At 44.6% G+C, this 26611-nt stretch overlaps 1 protein-coding gene across 1 annotated transcript in view; it reads right to left on the bottom strand.

Annotated features, from left to right (window-relative positions):
- Positions 1-26611, bottom strand: part of GPALPP1 (GPALPP motifs containing 1) — a 71384-nt gene that overhangs the window by 25545 nt on the left and 19228 nt on the right. The window contains exons 2-4 of the mRNA XM_077297359.1: positions 22238-22361; positions 7402-7509; positions 6747-6843 (exon numbers count right to left, since the gene is read on the bottom strand). Of these exons, the coding sequence (XP_077153474.1) occupies positions 6747-6843; positions 7402-7509; positions 22238-22361 (329 nt within the window). The remainder of the gene's footprint in view (positions 1-6746; positions 6844-7401; positions 7510-22237; positions 22362-26611) is intronic.

Below are 26611 nucleotides of genomic sequence, written 5' to 3'. Positions count from 1 at the left end.
AAACAGTTTTTTCCAATGAAGCTAACATTAAATGATTCAGAAATAAACTCTATACATTGTTAATGTGGTAAATGACTATTCAAGCTGCAAACGTCTGGTTTGTAATGCAATATCTTCATAGGTGTATAGAGGCCCATTTCCAACAACCATCACTCCAGTGTTCTTTTGGTACTTTTGTGTTTGCTAACTGTGTAAGAAGGCTAATGGATGGTTAGAATACCCTTGAAAACCCTTGTGCAAGTATGTTAGCACAGTTGAAAACTGTTTGGCTGATTAGAGAACCTATAAACCTGACCTTCCTTTGAGCTAGTTGAGAATCTGCAGCATTACATTTGTTGGTTCCATTAAACTCTCAAAATGGCCCAAAAAAAAGAACTTTCATGTGAAACTCTACAGTCTATTCTTGTTCTTAGAAATGAAGGCTACTCCATGCGAGAAATTGCCAAGAAACTGATTTCCTACAACGGTGTGTACTACTACGTTCAGAGGAGAGCACAAACAGGCTCTAACCAGAGTAGAAAGAGAAGTGGGAGGCCCTGCTGCACAACTGAGCAACAAGACATGTACATTAGAGTCTGTAGTTAGAGAAATCGACGCCTCACAGGTCCTCAACTGGCAGCTTCATTAAATTGTACATGCAAAACCCCAGTGTCAACGTCTACAGTGAAGAGGCGACTCCGGGTTGCTGGCCTTCAGGGCAGAGTGGCAAAGAAAAAGCCATATCTGAGACAGGCTAATAAAAGGAAAAGAATTAAGTAAAAAATGAACATTTAACTTTTTAGTCCCAAAAATGATCTTTAACCCCTTCATGACCGTGGGATTTTTCGTTTTTCCGTGTTAGTTTTTCACTCCCCTCCTTCCCAGAGCCATAATTTTTTTATTTTTCCGTCAATTTGGCCATGTGAGGGCTTATTTTTTGCGGGACAAGTTGTACTTTTGAACGACATCATTGCTTTTACCATGTTGTGTACTAGAAAACGGGAAAAAAATTCCAAGTGCGGTGAAATTGCAAAAAAAGTGCAATCCCACACTTGTTTTTTGTTTGGCTTTTTTGCTAGGTTCACTAAATGCTAAAACTAACCTGCCATTATGATTCTCCAGGTCATTACGGGTTCATAGACACCTAACATGACTAGGTTATTTTTTACCTAAGTGGTGAAAAAAAATTCCAAACTTTGCTAAAAAAAACAACAAAAAAAAATGCGCCATTTTCCGATTCTCGTAGCGTCTCCATTTTTCATGATCTGGGGTCGGTTGAGGGCTTATTTTTTGCGTGCTGAGCTGGCGTTTTTAATGATTCCAATTCGGTGCAGATACGTTCTTTTGATCGCCCGTTATTGCATTTTAACCCCTTCCCGACCCATGACGCCACGTAGGCGTCATGAAAACCCGTGCCAATCCGACCCATGACGCCTATGTGGGGTCATGGAATGATCGCGTCCCTGCAGATCGGGTGAAAGGGTTAACTCCAATTTCACCCGATCTGCAGGGACAGGGGGAGTGGTACTTCAGCCCAGGGGGGATGGCTTCACCCCCCCGTGGCTACGATCGCTCTGATTGGCTGTTGAAAGTGAAACTGCCAATCAGAGCGATTTGTAATATTTCACCTGAAAAACTGGTGAAATATTACAATCCAGCCATGGCCGATGCTGCAATATCATCGGCCATGGCTGGAAACCCTGATGTGAGTCCCCCCCACCCCACCAATCTCCCCCCCAAGCCACCGATCTGTCCCGTAGTCCCCTCCGTCCTGTGCTCCGCTCCCCCGTCCTCCTGTCCGCTCCCCCCGTGCTCCTATGCCACCCCCCTGTGCTCCGACGCCCCCCCCGTGCCCCGATCTCCCCCCCCCCTTATACTTACCGAGGCTCCCGATGCCCGTCCGTCTTCTCCATGGGCGCCGCCATCTTCCAAAATGGTGGGCGCATGCGCAGTGCGCCCGCCGAATCTGCCGGCCGGCAGATTCGTTACAAGTACATTTTGATCGCTGTGATAGAACCTATCACAGCGATCAAAATAAAAAAATAATAAATAACCCCCCCCTTTATCACCCCCATAGGTAGGGACAATAATAAAAAAAAGAAAATATTTTTTTTCTTTTTCCACTAGGGTTAGGGTTAGAACTAGGGTTAGGGTTAGGGGTAGGGTTAGGGCATGTGCACACAGTGCGGATTTGGCCGCGGATCCGCAGCGGATTGGCCGCTGCGAATTCGTAGCAGTTTTCCATGAGGTTTACAGTACCATGGGAGGCTAGAAGCAGGCACAACCCGATCGCCTCTGCTACATAACAGCGATCTGCTGTTTGCTGCTATGTAGTAGAATTGCAGGTGGCGCTCACAGCTACCGGCGATCAGTAACCATAGAGTTCTCAAGGACCTCTATGGTTACTGTCCTGACACATCGCCGATCCCCGATCATATGACGGGAGTCGGCGATGACGTCATTTCCGGCCGCCCGGCAGGATGCGGTAGTTAAATGCCGCTGTCTGCGTTTGACAGCGGCATTTAACTAGTTAATAGCGGCGGGTGAATCGCGATTTCACCCGCCGCTATTGCGGGCACATGTCAGCTGTTCAAAACAGCTGACATGTCCCGGCTTTGATGCGGGCTCACCGCGGAGCCCTGCATCAAAGCAGGGGAGCTGACATCGGACGTACTATACCGTCCGATGTCAGTAAGGGGTTAAGCCACAATTTTTTTTATTTTCCCAAGGGTAAAAGGAGAAACCGAAAGGACCCCGAAAGTTGCCGTCCAACTTGTCCTGAGTACACTGATAACCCATATGTGGGGGGCAACCACTGTTTGGGCTCACGACAGGGCTCGGAAGGGAAGGGGCGCCATTTGACTTTTTGAATGAAAAATTGTTTCCAATCTTCAGAGGACACCATGTCGCGTTTGGAGAGCCCCTGTGTGCCTAAAGATTGGAGCTCCCCCACAAGTGACCCCATTTTGGAAACTAGACCCCCCCAAGGAACTTATCTAGATGCATAGTGAGCACTTTAAACCCTCAGGTGCTTCACAAATTGATCAGTAAAAATGAAAATGTACTTTTTTTTTTTTCACAAAAAAGTTCTTGTAGCCTCAATTTTTTCATTTTCACATGGGCAACAGGATAAAATGGATGCTAAAATTTATTGGGCAATTTCTGCTGAGTACACCGATACCTCACATGTGGGGGTAAACCACTCACATGTGGGGGTAAACCACTGTTTGGACACACGGCAAGGCTCGGAAGGGAAGGAGCGCCATTTGACTTTTTGAATGAAAAATTAGCTCCAATCGTTAGTGAACACCATGTCGCGTTTGGAGCGCCCCTGTGTACCTAAACATTGGAGCTCCCCCACAAGTGACCCCATTTCTGAAACTAGACCTCCCAAGGAACTAATCTAGATGTGTGGTGAGCACTTTGAACCCCCAAGTGCTTCAGAGAAGTTTATAACGCAGAGCCGTGAAAATAAAAAATCATTTTTCTTTCCTCAAAAATGTTTTTTTAGCCCGCAATTTTTTATTTTCACAAAGGTAACAGGAGAAATTAGACCCTAAAAGTTGTTGTCCAGTTTGTCTTGAGTACACCGATACCCCATATGTGGGGGTAAACCACTGTTTGGGCACACGTCGGGGCTCGGAAGGGAGGGAACACCATTTCACTTTTTGAAAGCAAGATTGGCTGGAATCAATGGTGGCACCATGTCGCTTTTGGAGACCCCCTGATGTGCCTAAACAGTGGAAACCCCTCAATTCTAACTCCAACACTAACCCCAACACACCTCTAACCCTAATCCCAACTCTAACCATGACCCTGATTACAACCTAACCCCAACACACCCCTAACCACAACCCTGCATTTTACCTGCGGATTTACAGTTGATTTCACCTGCGGATTCCTATACAGGAACAGGTGTAAAACGCTGCAGAATCTGCACAAAGAATTGACATGCTGCGGAAAATACCGAGCGGTATTTTCCGCACCATGGGCACAGCAGATTTTGTTTTCCATAGGTTTACATGGTACTGCGGATCCGCAGCCAAATCCGCACCATGTGCACATAGCCTAATTCTAACCCTAACCCTAATTCTAACCCTAATTGCAACCCTAACCCTAATTCTAACCCTAGTGGAAAAATAAAAATAAATATAATTTTCTTTATTTTATTATGTTCATTACCTATGGGGGTGATAAGGGGGAAGGGTTATTTACTATTTTTTTATTTTGATCATTGTGATAGAACCTATCACAAAATGATCAAAATGTACCTGGAATGAATCTGCCGACCAGCCGAATCGGCGGACGCACTACGCCCGCCGTTTTGGAAGATGGCGGAGCCAAAAGGAGAAGACGGAGGGACACCTGGACTCGGTAAGTATGGATGGGTGGGATCGAACAGCGGGGGGGGGGGGGGGGGGACGAGGGTGTGGAGGACAGGACGGAGGGGCAGGAAACAATGACGGCGGCGGCAAATCACCGCCGTCGGTGGCAGATCGGGGTCTTCAGCCATGACCGATGACATTACAGCATCGGCCATGGCTGGACTGTAATATTTCACCAAGTTTCATAGGTGAAATATTACAAATTGCTCTGATTGGCTGTTGAAAGTGAAACAGCCAATCAGAGCGATCGTAGCCACGTGGGGGGCAAAGCCACCCCCCCGGGCTGAAGTACCACTCCCCCTGTCCCTGCAGGTCGGGTGAAATTTGAGTTAACCCTTTCACCCGATCTGCAGGAACGCGATCATTTTGTGACACAGCATATGCGTCACAGGTCGGATCGGCACCGAATTTTATGACACATACGCTGTGTCACAGGTCGGGAAAGGATTAAGAAATGGGGTATATAAACTTTTGATCAGGGTCATTTGGATGTTTTGTCATTATGATTTCAAAAGAGAAAACAAAGTAGTTTGACAATAAAATGACTTCTCCCAAACACTAAGTGAGTGGAGAAAAAGTTTTAGTGTTATCATTCATATTATCTCATATTATCTGAAAAAAGGCCAAGAAGGCAAAAATTCTGCCAAGGTATGTAAACTTTTGTGAATAACTGTATACCAGGAGGGTGATGAGGGGGCAATGTATACCAGGACGGTGATGAGGGGGCCATGTATACCAGGATGGTGATGAGGGGGCCATGTACACCAGGATGGTGATGAGGGGGCCATGTATACCAGGACGATGATGAGGGGGCCATGTATACCAGGACGGTGATGAGGGGGCCATGTATACCAGGACGGTGATCAGGGGGCCATGTATACCAGGATGGTGATGAGGGGGCCATGTATACCAGGACGGTGATGAGGGGGGCCATGTATACCAGGACAGTGATGAGGGGGGCCATGTATACCAGGATGGTGATGAGGGGGCCATATATACCAGGATGAGGATGCCATGTATGCCAGGACGGTAATGAGGGGGCCATGTATACCAGGACGATGAGGAGGGGGCCATGTATACCTGGATTGGGGACATATATATACCAGGATGGAGGATATTAGTACAGAATTGGGGGACATTACCCCTGTAGCAGTGTCAGCAGCAGAACCACCCCCTATAACAGTGCTTCATGACCAAATTTTATGCTTCAATTTTTTTTTCTATTTTCCTTTTCTAAAACCTAGGTGTGTCTTACAGTTCGAAAAATGTGGCAATTAAGAAAAGGCAGTTAACAGGAACAGTGGAGTTCAAGATAAGGTCTGGAAGACCAAGAAAAATTTCAGTGAGAGCTGCTCATAGGATTGCTAGAGAAAGAAATTAGAACCCCTGCTTGGTTGAAAAAGACCTTCAGAAAGATTTAGCAGACTCTGGAGTTGAGGTACATTGTTCTACTGTTCAGAGACACCAGCACATATATGGCCTTCATGGAAGAGTCATCAGAAGAAAACCTCTCCTGTGTCCTCACCATAAAATTCAGCGTCAGAGGTATGCAAAAGAACATCTAAACAAGCTTGATGCATTTTAGAAGCAAGTCCTGTGGACCTATGAGGTTAAAATAGAACTCTTTGGCCACAATGATCAAAAGGTATGTGTGTAGAAAAAAGGGTACAGAATTTCAGGTTAAGAACATCTTGCCAACCATTAAGAATGGGGGTGGGTCAATCATGCTTCGGGGTTGTGTTGCAGCCAATGGCAAGGGGAACATTTCACAGGTAGAAAAAAGAATGGATTCAATGAAATTTCAACAAATTCTTAATGCAAACATAACACCATCTGTAAAAAAGCTGAAGTTGAAAAGAGGATGGCTTCTACAAATGGATAATGATCCTAAACACAAGTCAGAATCTACCTAAAAAGCTGACTTTTACAATGGCCCTCACAGTCCCCTTATCTGAACATCATTGAAAATCTGTGGCTAAACCTCAAAATAGCAGTGGATGCAAGACGTCCCAGGAATCTCACAGAACTGGAAGAATTTTCCAAGGAAGAATGGATGAAAATCCCTCAAACAATAATTAAAAGACTCTCTTGGCTGGCTAGAAAAATTGTTTACAAGCTGAAATACCTTCAAAAGGGGTGTTACTAAGTACTCTCCACGCAGGGAGATGCAAGTTTTGCATCAGCCAATTTTTCCCTATTTTGTAATTTTTAAAATGTAAAAGAATGAAAACTTTTTTTGCCTAAAATACAAAGGAAATGTGTCATTTTAGGCCTTTTAGAGATTATTTAATGTTCAACTTACTTAACTGTTCATAATAACAGTAATTTTGACAAGGGGTGGACAAACATTTACATATCACTGTAGCTAGTGCTGCCAATTACCTTATACTTATCTGAAGATCCCTTAGAATCAGAGCCGTCATCGCTATCAGAATTCTGTCTTTTGAAACCAGGTGGCAAAGCTGGACCTATAACTGGTCTAAAACAGAACACATCTCTGTTAGTGATAAGGAGAAGCACATTGCAATTTATGATCCATTACATCATTTGTCAAATATTTCATATTCTAAAATGTTTGCAATGATGCAGCGAGTGTAAAAGCAGAAAGTATTGATGCAATTTCAGAGAACACTTTTAGCCATCATCTGGATTTGCTGAGATTATAAAAGCCTGGCTGCACAATAAAGGAACATGGCAATCAGAGGCCGAACGCCGTCTGCTCTGTTCTTTAGAATTGATGTCTGATTGCAATTTATGATATGAAGCACACATTTCTATGTCACAGTATAATTACAGGAAACTACAGCCTGGTACATCAAAAGCATCTATGGCTGCTGTCGCAATGCCAAGGACAGAACCTCTGCTAGCATGAATGGCTATTGGAAACATCTCACAACAAACTGCCCTGGTGCTTGCTCAACAGTTCACAAAACCGAAAAGTAGGACTAAAAACATCCCAAATGACCTATGAGAGCATAGAAATGGGAAAGATAAGGATAAAAAAAAGCAAATAAAAAAAATAAATTAAATGGCATACCTTTCCGGGGAGTCTGACGGTCTTTTAAAGCCTGGTGGAAGGGCAGGCCCAAAAAATTCATCATCATCATCATCATCACCATCATCATCTTGTGGTGTTTCTAGTTTTCTGCAAACATAATAATTCAGTCCTTATCAATTCAAGATAGCTCTTGGAAGGTTTTAAAAGAAAACTTACCATAAGTAAGAAAACAAGTATAAACCCTCCTAAATAAAGATTCAGTATCCAAATTTTCTTCATTTAAACCTCTGCGCTTTTGTGGGATTTTTGGTCCAGTGGGCGGTCCCATCAGTAATTTCTTTGTATAAGGGTGCATACAGATGTAGCTGTCAGTCAGTCACTGATAGGACCGACCACTGGATCGAAAATTCTACAAAGAAAAGAGGGTCAATGAATCTTTAAAAAAATAAATAAAATGTATGTATATGTATATGTGTACGTATATATATATATATATATATATATATATATATATATATATATATATATATATTGTAAGGCAGTGACCGGTGTCATATGCGAGGGTCGCTATGTATCCCCCAGGATGTGCTTGGAAGCATATTAGATCCTCTGGAGTGCCCTGTGCTCACAGCAGGTTTGCCTGTGAGACACAGGGAAGAATAAAAGTGAGTGTGAACTGGATCAAGTTATTTGACCCAGAAATTATTCAGGAAAACCCGGTATGGGCTTTTATTTTTGAAACGGACTGCAGGAAGGCAGTGGGGCCGGTCCGTTTCCTCCAGCCCAGATCTTATAGTGGCCCATGGCCATAGAATCTGGAGCAAAGAAAAAAAAACCCTGCAAGAGAGTTTGGGTGTGTCAGTGTTGGTCTGGGAGTCAGACCTAGCAGGAGCTTTATGAGGAGCTCTGTCCGTGTGGTGATTGGGATATGTTATTGCCATATTTAATGTTCGCCATACGCGAGGTACCGCAGGCGTCCACGGGGTTCTCCCCATTTGAGCTATTGTATGGCAGACACCCGAGGGGACTGCTGGAAGTAGCCAAAGAGACGTGGGAACAGGAGCCCACTCCACATAAAAGTGTAATCGAGTATGTGGCCAGTATGCAGGATCGGATTGCGGTCGTGCAACCCATAGTAAAGGAGCATCTGTTGGATGCCCAGGCCGCTCAGAGCCGTACATATAATAAAAGGGCCACGGTCAGGACCTTTAAAGAAGGAGACCGGGTGTTGGTACTAGTACCCACCCCAGAGAGTAAACTCATGGCCAAGTGGCAAGGGCCTTATGAGATACGGGGGAAGGTGGGGGAAGTGAATTATAAAGTGTACCAACCCGGGAAAAGAAAACCCGAGCAGCTGTACCATGTAAACCTGCTAAAGGCCTGGAAAGACCGAGAATGTTTGGTCACAGAAGCAACTACGGTCATACAGTCGGAAGTCCCTCTGGCACTCGCCAAGGACACAGCCGGGTGTGAGGTAAAAGTCAATGATGACTTCACAAAACAGCAGCGGCGGGAGGCCCGAGCTTTGGTACAGCAGAATATGGATGTATTCTCAGAGCTGCCGGGGCGAACCTCAGTGATTCAGCATGACATTGTCACTGAGCCCCGGATAAAGGTGCGGATGAAACCCTACCGAGTGCCAGAAGCCCGAAGGCAAGCCATCGCGGCTGAGGTAAAGCAAATGCTTCAGTTGGGAGTCATTGAGGAATCCCGAAGTGAGTGGGCTAGCCCCATTGTACTAATACCAAAACCTGATGGGTCATTACCCTTCTGTAATGACTTTAGGAAGTTAAATGAAGTGTCAAAATTTGACCTGTATCCCATGCCACGGGTGGACGAGCTAATTGAGAGACTGGGGAAGGCACAGTACTTCACCACGCTGGATCTCACGAAAGGTTACTGGCAGGTTCCCTTAACAGAGTCAGCGAAAGAAAAGACTGCTTTTATAACCCCAGAGGGTCTCTTTCAATACGTTGTCTTACCATTTGGGTTACATGGGGCTCCGGCCACGTTCCAGAGGTTGATGGACGTTGTGTTGGCGCCGCATAGAGATTACGCGTCGGCCTATTTGGATGACATAGTCATCTTTAGTACCGACTGGGATACCCATCTGTCCCAGGTACAAGCAGTGCTGGACTCTCTTAGAGCCGCAAGATTAACAGCAAACCCAAAGAAATGCGCAATAGGTCTCACGGAAGCCCGGTACTTAGGATACGTGATCGGCCGAGGGGTGATCAAACCTCAAGTGAACACAATTGAGGCCATACAAAACTGGCCCAAGCCCTTAAGTACCAAACAAGTGAGGGCATTCCTTGGCATCATTGGGTATTACCGTCTATTTATACCCAATTTTGCTGGTAAATCGGCTTCCCTAACGGACCTGTTAAAAGGGAAGAAAACGGTGATGGTCAAGTGGAATCCTCAAGCAGAGGAAGCTTTTCGGTCTCTGAAGTCAGCGTTGTGTGGACAGCCGGTCCTCATCAGCCCCGACTTCAAGAAAACCTTTATTGTGCAAACCGATGCCTCAGAGGTAGGCTTAGGAGCGGTGCTGTCGCAAGAGGTGAATGGGGATGAGCATCCAGTCACCTATTTAAGCAGGAAACTGACCCCGGCAGAGAAAAATTATAGCGTAGTGGAGAAGGAGTGCTTGGCGATTAAATTGGCCTTGGAGTCCCTACGCTACTATTTGCTCGGGCGTCAATTTCGGTTGGTAACGGACCATTCACCCCTGGTCTGGATGAGAAATGCAAAAGAGAGGAATGTTTTCAGGATTTCCTTAGTATTGCGCAAGTAGTGAAAGTATCATCAAGGCATCAGGAATTGTGTCACCTGTGCAACACTGTGGAAATCCTGAAAACATGACCCGTGGGGTCCGTGAGGACTGGAGTTTGGGAAACACTGCGTTAGAGTATACATTGAATTTTATTGAAGAAACCTCCCAATGATAACAGTATAATCTCCAAAATGAATAAAAGCTCAAAATGCGCTGTTCCAAATTATTAGGCACAGTAGAATTTCTAAATACTTGATATTTTAAAGAACTGAAAATGCTCATTTGTGGAATATGCAGCATTAGGAGGTCACATTCACTGAACAAAAATGCTGTTTAACTCTAAAACATCCTAACAGGTTAAGTTACATGTTAACATAGGAACCCTTCTTTGATATCACCTTCACAATTCTTGGATCCATTGAACTTGTAAGTTTTTGGAGAGTTTCTGCTTGTATTTCTTTGCATGAAGTCAAAATAGCCTCCCAGAGCTGCTGTTTTGATGTGAACTGCCTCCCACCCTCATAGATCTTTTGTTTGATGATCATCTAAAGGTTCTCTATAGGGTTGAGGACAGGGGAAGATGGCGGCCACACCATGAGTTTATCTCCTTTTATGCCCATAGCATCCAATGACTCAGAGGTATTTGCAGCATGAGATGGTGCATTGTCATGCATGAAGATGACTTTGCTCCTGAAGGCACGTTTCTGCTTTTTATACCATGGAAGAAAGTTGTCAGTCAGAAGCTCTATATACTTTGCAGAGGTCATTTTCACACCTTCAGGAACCTTAAAGGGAACCTGTCACCCCCAAAATGGCTGGTGAGGTAAGCTCACCGGCATCAGGGGCTTATCTACAGCATGCTGTAATGCTGTAGATAAGTCGCCGATGTTACCTAAAAGAGGAGAAAAAGACGTTAGATTATACTCACCCAGGGGAGGTCCCGCTGCGGTCCGGTCAGATGGGTGTATTCGGTCCGCTCCGGGGCCTCCCATCTTCGTTCCATAACGTCCTCTTCGGGTCTTTACGCCGCGGCTCCGGCGCAGGCGTACTTTGTCTGCCCTGTTGAGGGCAGAGCAAAGTACTGCAGTGCGCAGCCGCCGGAAAGGTCAGAGAGGCCCGGCGCCTGCGCACTGCAGTACTTTGCTCTGCCCTCAAAAGGGCAGACAAAGTACGCCTGCGCCGGAGCCGCGGCGTAAAGACCCGAAAAGGACGTCATGGAACGAAGATGGGAGGCGCCGGAGCGGACCTGAGACACCCATCCGACCGGACCGCGGCGGGACCGCCCCTGGGTGAGTATAATCTAACGTCTTTTTCTCCTCTGTTAGGTAACATCGGCGGCTTATCTACAGCATTACAGCATGCTGTAGATAAGCCCCTGATGCCGGTGAGCTTACCTCACCAGCCATTTTGGGGGTGACAGGTTCCCTTTAAAAGGGCTCTACCAGCTGTTTCCCCATGATTCCTGCCCAAAACATGACTCCTCCACCTCCTTGCTGACGTCGCAGCCTTGTTGGGACATGGTGGCCATCCACCAACCATCCACTACTGCATCCATCTGGATAATCCAGGGTTGCTCGACACTTATCAGTAAACAAGACTGTTTGAAAATTGGTCTTCATGTTATGTCTGGGCCCACTGCAACCGTTTCTGCTTGTGAACACTGTTTAGGGGTGGCCGAATAGTAGGTTTATGCACCACAGCAAGCCTTTGAAGGATCCTACACCTTGAGGTTCGAGGGACCCCAGAGGCACCAGCAGCTTCAAATATCTGTTTGCTGGTTTGTAATGGCTTTTTAGCAGCTGCTCTCTTAGGCCATGTGCACACGTTGCGGATTTTCCAGCGGATCTACAGCGTTTTTGACGCTGCGGATCTGCAGCAGTTTTCCATGCGTTTAAAGGGAATCTGTCACCTCCAAAGACGTATAAGAGCTGCAGCCACCGGCATCAGGGGCCCTCTCGATCTGCAGCGTTTCCCCCGCAGCTAAACCGCAGATCTTTTTTACAGTTGCAGAAACGCTGCAAATCCGCACAAAATTGACATGCTGCGGAAAAACAAAGCTGTATTCCCGCGTGTTTTTTACGCAGCATGTGCACAGCGGATTTAGTTTTCCATAGGTTAACATGCTACTGTTAAAGGGAGTCTGTCACCAGGCCTCTCTGACCTTTCCCAGCACCTGCGCACTGCAGTACTTTGCTCTGCCCTCAACCTTTATTTCTCATCTTTCAGGATACATCGTGGGCTTATCTACAGCATTACAGAATGGGGGGGTCTTTGGGTATGTGGGTGTGTGTGTATCGTCCGATGGGACTACAAGTCCCATTCGGCTATGTCTGCTACAGTGGCAGTGATTGACACATTAGCCAATGATGGGACAGTAGTAGTCCCATCATCCGGCTAATGTGTTGAATGTAAAAAAACAAACAAAAAAAAACACATACACATATACAGTACATACAACATGCAACATATGACATACAGTACATACAACATATTATAGCACATACAACATATAACATACAACATACAGTACATACAACATATGACATACAGAACATACTACAGTACATACAACATATGAGATACAGTACATACAACATAGAGTACATACAGTACATACAACAGTACATACAACATATGACATACAGTGCATACAACAGTACGAACAACATATGACATACAGTACAGACAACATACAACATATAGCACATACAACATAACAGTACATACAACATATACAGCACATACAACATATGACATACAGTACATACAACATAAGAAAGTACATACAACATATAACATACAGTAAATACAACATGACATACAGAACATACTACAGTACATGCAACATATGACATACAGTACAGACAACATACAACAGAACATACAACATACAATAAACATACAACAGTACATACAACATGACATACAGCACAGACAACAGTACATACAACACACACATATAGACATACAGTACATATACACAACACACAGTACATACACCATACAGTGCATACAACATAGAGTACATACTCGCCATCACCTTGATCCCTGAAGCCATTGCTCACCTGTAAAAAATATTAAAATAATAAACAAACAATATACTCCCTGTGTCTGCAGATATCCAATTAATACGAGTGTCCCACGACGATCTCCCATGGAGAGCTGCCACATCAGCTGATGCGACCGCTCTCCAGGATACAGTGACGGAAGGTATCCTTCCGCACTGTATCCCTCCGCCTCTGTGAGAAATAGTTCCTACTCTCACTTGTGGCACTGCTGTGTGGGAAAATTCCCACGCAGCTTTGCCATAAAGTGAGACCAATGAACTCAGGTAACCTCTTCACTGATGCACTGCAGGAGCCATTGTCTCCTGTCAGTGTGTCACTGGAGGCCCTATAGAGCAGTGACATCACCCGATGTCACTGTTCCGTAGGGGAGATCGTCGTGGGACACTCGTTATTAATTGGACTGCATCGGACAGGGAGTATACGGTTGGTTTATTATTTTTAATTCTTTGCAGGCGATCTGAGTATGGTAAGTATGGTGAAATTAAGAATATTAAAATACTTTTTTCTGGCTGTCTTTTTTTAACTCTTTCACTACTATAGGATTAGTAATGGATAGGGGTCTTATTGACGCCTCTCCATTACTAACAGGGCTTAATGTCACCTTACATTAGCAAGGTGACATTAACTCTTTATTACCCCATATCCCACCGCTACAGAAGAGTGGGAAGAGAGGGGCTAAGAGGCTATGCAGACAGCTGCGGGCTGATATTCATAGCATGGGAGGGGCCATGGGTATTACCCCTTTCCCAGGCTACAAATATTGGCCCCTAGCTTTCCCCCTCTGGCGCAGAAAATTGAGCGGGAGTCCACGCCATTTTTTATCAAAATTAAACATATTGTTCATTACTAAACATCGACCTTGCTATTATATATCTATAGATGGATATCTCTAGATATATCTATGGATATTTCTATCTATAGATATATCTATTTATAGATCTATTTATAGATAGACAGATATATTTATAGATACATAGAAATACTGTATCTATCCATATAGCTATCTAACTATACATATATCTATCTACAACTATCCATAGATATATCAATAGATATAAGAATAGATATATCTATGCATTTATAGATCTATCGATCTCATTCCTTCTATCTATCTCTCATTCCTTCTATCTAATTCCATCTCTCATTCCTTCTATCTCATTCCTTCTATCTAATTCCTTCTATCTATCGATCTCATTCCTTCTATCTATAGATAGATAGAAGGAATGAGATAGACATATAGAAGGAATGAGATAGATAGATATAGATAGAAGGAATGAGTTAGATAGAAGGAATGAGATAGATCTATACATAGATCGAGATATTATCTATAGCGCTATTTGCCTATCCCATATCTTTCTATCTGTCTGTCTATTTATCTATCTACCTGTCTGTCTATCTACCTGTCTGTCTATCTGTGTGTAATGGAGTGTGGGTTGGACAAATGTAAAAGAGGAGGTTGGACAAGAAATGACATCACATCTTTTTTTTTTGTTCAATAAGAGTTCTTTAGTAAGAGTCAGCCACAAATCTCTTCGGCTACGTTCACATTTGCGCTGTGTGGCGCAGCGTCGGCGACGCAACGCACAACGCACGCAAAACGCATGCACAACGCAGCGTTTTGTGACGCATGCGTCCATTTTTGGCATGATTTTTGGCGCAAAAAAACTGCTTCATGCAGCGTCCTCTGCGTCCTGACGCTTGCTCCAAAAATGACGCATGTGTCACAAAACGCTAGACAACGCATGTCCATGCGCCCCCATGTTAAATATAGGGGCGCATGACGCATGCGTCGCCGAACCTGCGCCCGACGCAACGCAAATGTGAACGTAGCCTTAACAGTACGATGATCACGCTTACGTTTTTGGGAAATATCTAATGCTTTCATCCATTGACCAAGGCATGGCTGAATTTGATGCTTTTCGGCAGCAGAGAGATCCTTTTTCTTTCCCATGTTACTTGAAAACTGTGGCCTGCTTAACAATGTGGAACATCATTTTTAAGTAGTTTTCCTTTAATTAGAATCACCTGGAAAACTAATTATGACATGTGTTTAAGATTGATTTCAGTGATCCATTGAGCCCTGAGACACAATATCATCCATGAGTTTATTTGAAAAACAAAACAATTAAATCTTTGACACTTAAATCCAATTTGCATAATAATTTGGAACATGGTGTGTGTGTGTGTGTGTGTGTGTGTGTGTGTGTGTGTGTGTGTGTGTGTGTGTGTGTGTGTGTGTGTGTATATATATACACACACACACATACACACACATATACACACACACACTGCTCAAAAAATAAAGGGAAAACTTAAACAACAGAATATAACTCCAAGTAAATCAAACTTCCATGAAACTGTCCACTTAGGAAGCAACACGGTTTGACTTTCAATTTCACATGCTGTTGTGCAAATGGAATAGACAACATATGGAAATTATTGGCAATTATCAAGACACACTCAATAAAGGAGTGGTTCCGCAGGTGGGAACCACAGACCACATCTCAGTACCAATGCTTTCTGGCTGATGTTTTGGTCACTTTTGAATGTTGGTTGAGCTGTAGCATGAGACGGACTCTACAACCCATACAAGTGGCTCAGGTAGTGCAGCTCATCCAGGATGGCACATCAATGCGAGCTGTGGCAAGAAGGTTTGCTGTGTCTGTCAGCTTAGTGTCCAGAGGCTGTAGGCGCTGCCAGGAGACAGACCTGTACACCAGGAGACATGGAGGGGGCCGTAGGAGGGCAACAACCCAGCAGCAGGACCGCTACCTCAGCATTTGTGCAAGGATGAACAGGAGGAGCACTGCCAGAGCCCTGCAAAATGACCTCCAGCAGGCAACAAATGTGCATGTGTCTGCACAAAAGGTTAGAAACCGACTCCATGAGGATGGTCTGAGTGCCCGACGTCCACAGATGGGGGTTGTGCTCACAGCCCACGCTGTTGTGAATTCTGCTCTTGGGCTCCCTCCGGTGGTTATAAGTGGTAGCGCTGCTGTCTTTGGATCGCTGCATTTATCAGGTGTGTTCACTTATTGCAATTCTGACTGGGCTATTTAGTCTTGCTTGACCCTTTAGTCAGTGCCAGTTGTCCATTGTTCCTGGAGGATTCACATCCCTTCCTGGTCTCTCCTGCTTTGCTGTTCTTTTCAACAAAGATAAGTTCTGGCTTTGTTTTTTGCAGTCCACATGCTGTGGGCTTTATTGTTCAGTTCTTTTCCATGTTTTTGTCTTGTCCAGCTTGGTCTGCATAAGGATTTGTTCAGCCAAGCTGGTATCTCTGGAGATGCAGATATACCCTCCATATCTTTTAGTTAGATGTGGAGATTTTGTATTTTCTGTGGTGGATATTTTCTAGTGTGTTAATACTGACCGCATAGTACTCTGTCCTATCCTTTCTATTTAGCTAGAGTGGCCTCCTTTGCTAAATCCTGATTTCAGTCTGCGTATGTTATTTCCCTCTCCTCTCACAGTCAATATTTGTGGGGGGCTATCTATCCTTTGGGGATTTTTTCTGAGGCAAGATAGTTTTCCCTTTTCTATCTCTAGGGGTATTTAGTCCTCCGGCTGTGTCGAGATGTCTAGGGAGTGTTAGGTACATTCCACGGCAACTTCTAGTTGCGGTGTTAAGTTCAGGGTCTGCGGTCAGTACAGGTACCACCTTCTCCAGAGTACGTCTCATGCTGCTCCTAGGCCACCAGATCATAACAGTACAACTGGCCAACAATGAGTTAATCGCATCTCAGAAGAAGGGAAGGAAAGTGCTGAGCCATTTTTTTTTCTGTAGTCTGTTGTGTCTTTTCTTCCCTCTTTACCTCTGGGTGGCTCAGGAGTTTAGCGCTGGCATGGATGTTCAGGGATTGGCTTCTCGTGTGGATCAACTTGCTGCTAGAGTACAGGATATTTCCGATTATATCGTTCAGATTCCGGTTTTAGAGCCTAGAATTCCAACTCCTGATTTGTTTTTTTGGGGACAGGTCCAAATTTTTGAGCTTTAAAAATAACTGTAAACTGTTTTTTGCTCTGAAACCCCGTTCCTCTGGTGATCCCACCTGTTGTGAATTCCGCTCTTGGGCTCCCTCCGGTGGTTGTAAGTGGCACTTTTGTGAATTCTGCTCTTGGGCTCCCTCCGGTGATTTTAAGTGGAACGGCTGCTCCTTGGATTTAGCAGTCAGCAGCTGCTTCCACTGATCGTCTATTCTGGCTCGGCTATTTAGCCTGGCTCTATCCTTCAGCCAGTGCCACTTGTCAATGGTTCCTGGTTGGATTCACATCTCTTCTTGGATTTCCCTGATATTCTGACCAGTTCAGCAAAGATAAGTCCTTGCTTTGTTCTTTTGCAGTCCACATTTTGTGGACTTTATCGTTCAGCACATTCTATGTTTTTTCTAGTCCAGCTTGTCAGTATGGATTTATTCAGTTAAGCTGGAAGCTCTGGGAAGCAGACTTACCCTCCACACCTTTAGTCAGGTGTGGAGATTTTTGTAAACTCTGTGGTGGATTTTTCTAGTTTTTTAATACTGACCGCACAGTATTCTGTCTTGTTCTATCTATCTAGCTAGAGTGGCCTCCTTTGCTTCATCTTGGTTTCATTCTGCGTATGTCATTTCCCTCTCCACTCACAGTCAATATTTGTGGGGGGCTGTCTATCCTTTAGGAATTTTCTCTGAGGCAAGATAGCATTCCTGTTTCTATCTTTAGGGGTAGTTAGTCCTCCGGCTGTGTCTAGGGAGTGACAGGAACATCCCACGGCTACTTCTAGTGTTGTGTTAAGCTCAGGAACTGCGGTCAGTACAGGTACCACCTCCTCCAGAGTACGTCTCGTGCTGCTCCTAGGCCACCGGATCATAACACCACGCTTGGCATTTGCCACAGAACACCAGGATTGGCAAATTCGCCACTGGCGCCCTATGCTCTTCACAGATGAAAGCAGGTTCACACTGAGCACATGTGACAGACGTGACAGTGTCTGGAGATGCCGTGGAGAGCGATCTGCTGCCTGCAACATCCTTCAGCATGACCAGTTTGGCAGTGGGTCAGTAATGGTGTGGGGTGGCATTTCTTTGGAGGGCCGCACAGCCCTCCAAGTGCTCGCCAGAGCTAGCCTGACTGCCATTAGGTACCGAGATGAGATCCTCAGACCTCTTGTGAGACCATATGCTGGTGCGGTTGGCCCTGGGTCACTCCTAATGTAGGACAATGCCAGAACTCATGTGGCTGGAGTGTGTCAGCAGTTCCTGCAAAATGAAGGCATTAAAGCTATGGACTGGCCCGCCCGTTCCCCAGACCTGAATGCGATAGAACACATCTGGGATATCATGTCTCGCACCATCCACCAACATCACGTTGCACCACAGACTGTCCAGGAGTTGGAAGATGCTTTAGTCCAGATCTGTCCAGGCGTTGTAGGGAGGTCATACAGGCACGTGGCGGCCACACACACACACATATACACACACACACACACACACACACACACACCAGAACATCATTTCCTTGTCTTGAGGCATTTCCACTGAAGTTGGACCAGCCTTTAATTTGATTTTCCATTTTGATTTTGGAGTATCATTCCAAATTCAGACCTCCATGGGATATTAATTTTGATCTACATTGATCATTTTTATGTTTTATTGTTCTTAACACATTCCACTATGTAATGAATAAAGATTTGCAACTGAAATATTTCATTCAGTGATATCTAGGAAGTGGTATTTTAGTCTTCCCTTTATTTTTTTGAGCAGTGTATATGTGGGGCCATTAAACTATATATGGGGGATTATATATATATATATATATATATATATATATATATATATATATATATATATATATATATATATATATATACACACACACGGTATATATATGGGACCATTATACTATATACAAGGGATTATATGTTGTTATATATCCTTTCTTGGCAATGACAGTGGTCACACATTTTCTGTAACTCTTCCAAAGGTTGGCACACACTGTTGGTGGTGTGTTGGCCCATTCCTTCATTTAGATCTCCTCTAGAGCAGTGATGTTTTGGGCCTGTCACTGGTGAATACGGGCTTTCAACTCCCTCCAAAGGTTTTCTATGGGGTTGAGATCTGGAGACTCTCTAGGTCATTCCAGGACCTTCATATGCTTCTTAGGAAGCCACTCCTTCGTTGCCCTGGCGGGGTGCTTGGGATCATTATCATGCTGAAAGACCCATCCATGTTTCATCTTCAATGCCCTTGCTGATGGAAGGAGGTTTGCACTGAAAAGCTCACGATACATGGCCCCATTCATTCTTTCATGTAGATGGATCAGCCATCCTGGTCCCTTTGCAGAGAAACAGCCGCAAAGCATGATGTTGCCACCCCCATGCTTCACAGTAGGTATGGTATTCTTTGGATGCAACTCAGCATTCTGTCTCCTCCAAACATGCCGAGTTTTGTTTCTACCAAACAGTTCTAATTGGGTTTCATCAGACCATATGACATTCTCGCAATACTCTTCTAGATAATCCAAATGCTCTCTAGCAGACTTCAGATGGGCCCGGACATGTACTAGCTTAAGCAGGGGGACACGTCTGGCATTGCAGGATCTGAGTCCCTGGCGGCATAGTGTGTTACTGATGGTACCCTTTGTTATGGTGGCACTAGATCCCCCCTTGTGGTTCTGGGATTTTTGCTTACCGTTCTAGTGATCAGTTTGACTCCACGGGGTGAGATCTTGCGTTTAGCCCCAGATCGAGGGAGATTATCAGTGGTCTTGTATGTCTTCCATTTTCTTATTATTGCTCCCACAGTTGATTTCATCATACCAAGCTGCTTGCCAATTGCAGATTCAGTCTTCCCAGCCTGGTGCAGGACTACAATTTTGTTTTTGGTGTCCTTCGACAGCTCTTTGGTCTTCACCATAGTGGAGTTTGGAGTGTGACTTTTTGAGGTTGTGGACAGGTGTCTTTTTTTTTACAGATAAGTACGGTGCCATTTACTACAGGTAAGGAGTGGAGGACAGAGGAGCCTCTTAAAGAAGAAGTTACAGGTCTGTGGGAGCCAGAAATCTTGCATGTTTTAGGTGACCAAATACTTATTTTCCACCATAATTTGCAAAATAAATCTTGCCAAATCAGACAAGGTGATTTTATGGATTAGTTTTCTCATTTTGACTCTTAGTTGTGGTCTACCTATGATGTCAATTACAGGCCTCTCTCATCTTTTTAAGTGGGAGAACTTGCACAATTGGTGGCTGACTAAATACTTTTTTCCCCACTGTATGTGGGGGTTATATGTGTGGGGCCATCATACTATATATGGGGCATTATATATGTGGGGCCATCATGCTATATATGGGGGATTATATATGTGGGGCCATCAGACTATATATGGGGGATTATATGTGTGGGGCTATCATATTATATATGTGGGTTTACAGGTGGAACCATCATCTTAATATATACTTACCTTGTAATGTCTTCACATCCTGTTCCGTCCAGATGTGTCCGGATCCCAAAATTCCAAGCGGCTGAAGTTCTCCGACCTCCATATTGGGACACCCAAGTGATGGGTGTCTCAATATGGAAACTGCCGGTGGTACCAGGCTCTTGCATGGTACCACTGGCGGAACCCCGTCGCACCACACACACTGTATGCGCCGCACGCACTACACACACAAACTGTATATGCCGTAAGCACCACACCCACCCACACATACTACATACGCCATATGCACCACACACACACACACACACACACACACACACACACACACACACACACACACACTGTATAAGCTGTACGCACCACACCCACCCACACAGCGGGACACCGTCGCGAACACGCCGCCGCCGGGATCAGCCGAATGATTCACTGACCGCCGCCATCTCTGTACAGGAGGAGCGCATACGCAGTTTCAATGTGACCGCCACTATCTGTCTGCACGAAGATGGCGGCGGTCTGATTTACTACGGAATTCACGCAGGCGCAGTGAATCATTCGGCTGATCCCGGCGGCAGATGCGCGACGTGTCTACAGGCAGAGGAAGCCGGTCACATTAAAGGTGTTTTCCCACAAACGAAAATTAATTTTCAAAATTGTCTGTGTATGACCATGTACGGAGCATACCACATCTCCTGGGCAGGGGAGGAAGCAAAAGACAATACTGACATTACAGCAGAGGATCACAGAGGATTTCTTTTGTCAGGTAAAATATTTCACTGACTGTTTTTAAACATTATTTTACCTCACAAAATGTATCCTCTGATCTTCTGTAATGTCAGTATTGTCTTTAGCTTCCTCCCCTTCCCAGGACCTGTGGTATGTTCTGTACATGGTCAGAGACAGACAATTGTTAAAATGAACTTTCATTTGTGGGAAAACCAAAAAAAGCAAGTATCAACGCCAACATGGCTCCTCCTAAAATGTCCGCCAATGACAATGAAAGGAAAGAAGCAAAGGCACAAAGTCGAAGACAACAACGGGCAAATGAGAACCTTGAAGAGCAACAGCATCACTGGGATGAGAGCACAGACGGGAGAAATCAGCATATGGGGAAAGAGAGAGTGGACAGGTGGGTGAGTACATGGGGGGGAAGACATTCTCAAATTCTCAACGCTACAAAGCCTGTCCCAATAGGGACATTACCGCCCTCCCGATACGATAGCATTGGGCCTCCATCTAGTACTATATAAATGTCATAATTAAATGATAACTATGCACTAATCTCCAACTCTCTCCATAAAACCGCCCCCATATGACCAAAGCCTCATCCCTGCCCCGTCTCCACCCCACCCGGCCATGGAACAATGGTCTTGCTTGAAGCCGGTCTCTGGTGCAAAAAAGGTTGGGGACCACTGTCCTAGATGATCGGATATAAAAAAGTAATAAAAACCTTTGCTACAAGATTGTAGCCGTGTTGTTTTACACTGCACAATAGGAGGTCAGGCAATAGAGGTTGTGGAGTCCCCAGATATCACTTAGCTGACCAGAGATTCCTGGACAATATGGTGGAAATCAGCAGTGGTTCATGGAAGCTTACAACCATCTCTTCCTAAACTCACCTCTGTGATGCCACATTTCTCTCCTTACGGTGCCAGTGGCTGTGTGATGTCTCCTGATCACTATCCTCAGATGAATCTGAACCTTGGATCCTCTTATATCCAGGAGGCAACACCGGACCTGCAACTGTGCAGAACAATCCAAGTCAATAGAAGAGTGATGAAAGCATTTTGATTTATTTTTATGGACACTCATTTGGCGCCCAAAATGTGGCCATAATACCTCGATGTCCGATCCTTCAACTAATCCAAACTGTTATCACTATAAAACAGTAGGCTTATCTAAGGATAGGTTCACATCGCGTTAGGACATTCCATTTAACAGATCCGTTAAACGGATGCGCTAATGATGTGTCCCAAATTGTCTTATTTTTTGCGATCGTGTTAACACATGGTTGCACTGCGTCGGCATGCGTTAGCAAGAGTTCAATGCACAGCGAACGCTTCAGTTCGCCGTAATGTACCCGAAAACGCAGTAGTTCGCGTTCGAAGGTGTGCCACAAAGTAACGGACCATCGCTAACGCATGCCAATTTTGACATGCGTTAGGATGTGTTACGCTAATTGAAGTCTATGGGCGCGTTAACGGATCCGTTACATAGCGTTAGTGCCACTTAGAAACAGATCTGTTAAACGGAATGCCCTAACGCGATGTGAACCTAGCCTAACTTCGGATGAGAAGACCAGCAGATCAGAGAAATATGGCCAAATAAGGATGGGTTAACACTTGCTTTTCTTTTTCGTCTTTTTTTTTTTATAGTAGCGTATTTCCAAGAAATGTTGATATTTTATTGAAAAATGTATGGATTGAGAAGGGCGCCAGAAAAAAAAAAAAAGACAAACCAGGAGGAGGGTCAGCTAATCCAAGCCCTACAACACACGGCCTCAGAAATGAAGTAGCAGAGAATTTTGAGGTCTTTTTAACAAGACGTTTCCAGGCTCCAGCATAGGCATGCAGTCCTTGAAATTCTAAAACACAAGTAACGCCCCAATATAACAATTAAGCCATGAAATAATAAAAATATTTTTTTCTAATATGTTGTTTTAATACCATGCAAGCTATAAAACGAAAAAGCACCCCATAATTTATTACACAATTTCTTGAGTACTGTAATATCACACATGTCTGTTTGAGCACATGGCAGCACCATTGGTTTTCAGAGAACAGATTTAGGGCATCATGTTGCAAAGATACTACAGATACCATCAGATTAGGACCCCCTCTTTCTACAAAAAATTACCACATTTTGGACACTACACCCCTCAAGAAATGTATCTAAGTGATTATTGAATATATTAATGTCCAATGGATGATGAGAAATGTAAATTGCAATTTTTGCACAAATACAGCTCTCATTTAAAGTGGTTTGTCCACTACCCTAACTCAGTTACTGTTTTTGCCATGTATGTCTAATGATACTGACCCAAAGGCCCCCATACACCTTTTCTATGTTTTATGCCTTTCTTCTTCGCTTCCTGTGCCTGACATCAGCCCTGCTGTCAGTCAATTCCTCTTCAGATTCTGAGACAAGCGTCTCAACTGACAGGAGCTGTATCACATACACCTTAATCAGCAGCTGCCATATTAAGCAGAGTATATTGGTTATATTGACTTTCATCCTCTCCTATATATATTTGTCTTCCAGTTGGGCGCAGTTGGTCTCTGTGCACAGCTTTATAGTTATCAGACTTACAAAGTAGGAAGATGAGGCCGTAGATCTCCTCACAGAGCACAGTGTGTGTTAAAACATATTTCTTCAATTACTTTGCATATGACATCTATACTCCCCGCCTCCAAATGACGCATGTGTGATACATCTCTTGTCAGTTGAGACGCAGGTCTCGGGAGCTGTTTGTCTTCAGTCTGCAGCTCGTACTGACACATGACTAGGAAAGGCTACATTTTCAACTCAATTAGGGACGTTACTTAACTCATTTTTGGAGAACCCTTCCGATTGGGTTCTCTCAGCAACAGAAATGCCGGATATGTGGATGTAAACTGTTGTTTTGGCACACTGGTGAGCTCAGATATAAAGATTCATCATTTGGCCTGTTACTTCAATTCATAATTTGCATCATTTGGGCCTTATTTAGGGCGCTGTAACACTCTTGGTATTTCTGTACACTTCACAACTACAGACAGTTGCGCAGAAATGCAATAAAGGTGCTTTCACATTGTGTTTTGGCACCTGATTAGTGGACTCGTCGGAGCTTACGTCTGAACCCCCCTACAAAACAGGACTCATACGTATGCGCCATCAGGGCCATAGACTATAATGGTGCAGGCAGAGCGAACGTGCTCTCTGACTTGCATCATTTTCGGGAGTGTATGTCTACTTGAGGCGGCCACTCAGACGTAGTAGACTGCATGTGGGTGTGCACCTCCAGTATAGAACCTGAAAAAGATGCACAGGCGCTATGTCAGCACCATTTATAGTCCGGTGTGGCGACGTGTCTCCCAACACTGACTTACAACCTCATATGTGTAAAACGTAAGATAAAAATAAAATTAACATGTACCCTGCTGTAAGTAATTAAAGGGAACCTATCACCAGAATAAATGTGATTAATTTGCAGATTTGGGGATAATCTGCAGGGTAATATCGTTACTAACCTGCCCAGCACCCGCACTTAGCTGAACGGTGCAGGGGGAAATGTTGTGAATTCCGTTCTTGAACTCCCTACTGTGGTCATGAATGATACTTCGGCGAGTTCTGTCCGTGGACTCCCTCTGGTGGCTGTGAGTGGAACTGCTGGTTCTGAGGTTGCTTCCTCAGCTGCCCTCGTTTGCGGCTGGGTTGGCTTCTTTATTTAACTCCACTCAGATCGTTACTCCATGCCAGCTGTCAATGTATTAGCACTGGTTCAGATCTCTCTCGGATCTTTCTGATGACCTGTATACTTCAGCAGAAGCTAAGTCCCTGCTAGTTCATTTGTTGTTCATTGTGTACTGAATATATTTCTTAGTACTTGCTAAGTTCTAGTCCAGCGTGCTAACATGATATTGCCTTGCTAGCTGGAAGCTCTGGGTTGCAGAGTGGCACCTCCGCACCGTGAGTCGGTGCGGGGGTCTTTTTGCACACTCTGCGTGGCTTTTTGTAGTTTTTTGTGCTGACCGCATAGATCCCTTTCCTATCCTCAGTCTATCTAGTAAGTCTGGCCTCCTTTGCTGAAACCTGTTTCATCCCTGTGTTTGTGACTTTCCTCTTAACTCACAATTAATATATGTGGGGGGCTGCCTTTACCTTTGGGGAATTTTCTCTGAGGCAAGGTAAGGCTTATTTTCCTATCTTTAGGGGTAGTTAGCTCTTAGGCTGTGAAGAGGCGTCTAGGGAAAGTTAGGTACGCTCCACAGCTATTTCTAGTGTGTGTGTTATAGGATTAGGATTTGCGGTCAGCAGAGTTCCCCCTTCCCAGAGCTCGTCCTGTCTTCTAGTTTAACCATCAGGTCATTCCAGGTGCACCTAACCACCAGGTCCATAACAGTACAGCTGGCCCACAAAGTGTTAATGCATCTCAATAGAGGGATAAGAGAAGTTCTGAGACCATTTTTTTTTCTCAGCAGTGTGTTTTGTCTTTCTTTTCCCCTTAACCTCTGGGTGGTTCAGGACTCAGGTGTAGATATGGACATTCAAGGTCTGTCCTCTTGTGTTGATCACCTCACTGCGAGGGTACAAAGCATTCAAGATTATGTAGTTCAGAATCCTATGTTAGAGCCTAGAATTCCAATTCCTGATTTGTTTTTTGGAGATAGATCTAAATTTCTGAATTTCAAAAAAAATTGTAAACTGTTTCTTGCTTTGAAACCCCGCTCCTCTGGTGACCCCATCCAGCAAGTAAAAATCATTATTTCTTTGTTACGTGGCGACCCACAAGACTGGGCATTCTCTCTTGCGCCAGGAGATCCTGCATTGCTTAATGTAGATGCGTTTTTTCTGGCGCTTGGATTGCTTTATGACGAACCTAACTCTGTGGATCAGGCAGAGAAAATCTTGCTAGCTTTGTGTCAAGGTCAGGATGAAGCGGAGGTATGTTGCCAGAAGTTTAGAAAGTGGTCTGTGCTTACTCAATGGAATGAGTGTGCCCTTGCAGCAATTTTCAGAAAAGGTCTTTCTGAAGCCCTTAAGGATGTTATGGTGGGGTTTCCCACGCCTGCTGGTCTGAATGAATCAATGTCCTTGGCCATTCAGATCGATCGGCGCTTGCGTGAACGCAAGGTTGTGTGCCATTTGGCGGTGTCCTCTGAGCAGAGGCCTGAGCCTATGCAATGTGATAGGACTTTGACCAGAGCTGAACGGCAAGAACACAGACGTCAGAATGGGCTGTGTTTTTACTGTGGTGACCCCACTCATGCTATCTCTGATTGTCCTAAGCGCAC

The sequence above is a fragment of the Ranitomeya variabilis genome, chromosome 3, assembly GCF_051348905.1.
Source record: "Ranitomeya variabilis isolate aRanVar5 chromosome 3, aRanVar5.hap1, whole genome shotgun sequence".
In the NCBI taxonomy this organism is placed as follows: Eukaryota; Metazoa; Chordata; class Amphibia; order Anura; family Dendrobatidae; genus Ranitomeya; species Ranitomeya variabilis.
This window is presented reverse-complemented; position numbering and strand designations above follow the sequence as displayed.